This window comes from Malurus melanocephalus, unplaced genomic scaffold (assembly GCF_030028575.1).
Source record: "Malurus melanocephalus ecotype Western Australia unplaced genomic scaffold, MMel_1.1 scaffold_1280, whole genome shotgun sequence".
Taxonomy (NCBI): Eukaryota; Metazoa; Chordata; class Aves; order Passeriformes; family Maluridae; genus Malurus; species Malurus melanocephalus.
This window is the reverse complement of record NW_026624512.1, coordinates 1-1,554: the sequence shown is the minus strand read 5'-3', so window position 1 is coordinate 1,554 and position 1,554 is coordinate 1. Positions and strand designations below refer to the sequence as shown.

General features: G+C 74.1%; 1 protein-coding gene across 1 annotated transcript in view; it reads left to right on the top strand.

The window, feature by feature from the left end:
- Positions 1–1,504, top strand: part of AMHR2 (anti-Mullerian hormone receptor type 2) — a 7,163-nt gene extending 5,659 nt beyond the window's left edge. The window contains exons 7-10 of the mRNA XM_057387634.1: positions 146–316; positions 390–526; positions 787–942; positions 1,430–1,504. Coding sequence (XP_057243617.1) covers positions 146–316; positions 390–526; positions 787–942; positions 1,430–1,504 — 539 coding nt within the window. The remainder of the gene's footprint in view (positions 1–145; positions 317–389; positions 527–786; positions 943–1,429) is intronic.
- Positions 1,505–1,554: the final 50 nt, after the last annotated feature.

The following is a 1,554-nucleotide window of genomic DNA, read 5'->3' as shown; positions in this document are numbered from 1 at the left end:
TGGGGTTGGGGATGGCATGGGAAGAGAAGGTGACAGCCGTGGGGTGGAGGTGGCACCCGGGTGCTGCCGGCATGAGCCCATCCCTGGCATGGGGACCTGGTGGCCCTGGTGGCCCTGGTGGCCCTGGTGGCCCTGTGCCCCTGAGCTCAGGACCCCCGGCGGGCACAGGCGGGCACCCTGCGGTACCTGGCACCCGAGATCCTGGACGAGAGCCTTGACCTGCGGGCGTGGGGCCGGGCGCTGCGCCAGGCCGATGTCTACGCGCTGGCACTGCTGCTCTGGGAGATCCTGTCCCGCTGCCAGGCGCTGAGCCCCGGTGAGCGCCCCGGGGGTGTCCCCCCGCTCTGCCCGCGGCTCCCCGGCCCCGCTGACCCCTGGCCGCCCTGCAGGAGCCCCGGTGCCGCCGTTCCGCCTGGCTTACGAGGCCGAGCTGGGCTCCAGCCCCACCGGGGCGCAGCTCCGGCGTTTGGCTGCGGACGAGAGGCGGCGGCCGCTGATCCCGCCGGCCTGGCACCGCGCCCCGCAGGTCAGAGCCCCGGGGTGCCCGGGAGGGGCCGGGGGTGCTGAGAAAACCCGCGGGGGTCCCGGGGGATGCAGGGGGTGCGAGAGGGGRTCCCCGCCTGGGTGCCCGGGTGTGTTTGGAGTAGCCCCGGGGTCCCTTCCCGGCTTCCCGAGGATGCTGAGAGTACCGGGTTAGAGTTAGGAACGGGTTCGGGTGGGATCCCTTGGGTTTGGGGGTCTCCCCCGCCCGGGGGGTCCCCGCTCAGCCCAGGGGGGGTTCCGCAGCCCGGGGGGGCTCTGCCGGAGCTGCTGGAGGATTGCTGGGACCCGGATCCCGAGGCGCGGCTCTCGGCCGAGCGGGCGCTGCAGCGGCTGCAGCGTTTGGCCGCGGGGCCCGCACCGACCCCGGGGGACCCCGGCCCGGGGGCCGCCCCCCGCCAGGTGAGTCCGGGGAAACTGAGGCACGGGGCGGGAGCGGGGGGAGGCGGCGGGAAGCGGGAGGGGAGGGGACAATGTCAAGCCCCGCCCCCGCTTCCTGCCGGGAGGGGCCGCGGCCGGAGCGAAGGTGGGAGCGGAGCCCCAGGACCCCCCCCTGCAGCTCAAAACCCCCCCATGCGCCCCCTCAGAGCTCCCCTGCAACCCCAAACCCCGCCCGCAGCCGCTTCCGCGCCCCAAAATCCGCCTGTGCACCCCTAGATCCGCCGGCACCCCAAACCCCGCCTGCACAGCCTGCGCACCCCCTTCTGCACCACCAAACCCCGCTGTGCACCCCAAAACCCGCCCGCAGCCCCTGAGCACCCCAAAATCCCGGGGACCGGACCCCTCCTAAAGCTGCCGTGACTCAGTTTCCTGGGGGTGCCGGCGGGGCTGTCCCCACGGCAGCGGGGCGGTTTTGGGGGTCCCTTCTCACCCCCTGTGTCCCCCCCAGGTCCCGGAGTCTCCCCCCATGTGGAACCCTGGTGCAGGTACAGGGGGACACCCCAAACTGGGGGGGCTGCCTTGACCCCCGCCGGGCGCAGACCCCCCCTCAATCTCCTCTTCTCTTCCCCTCCC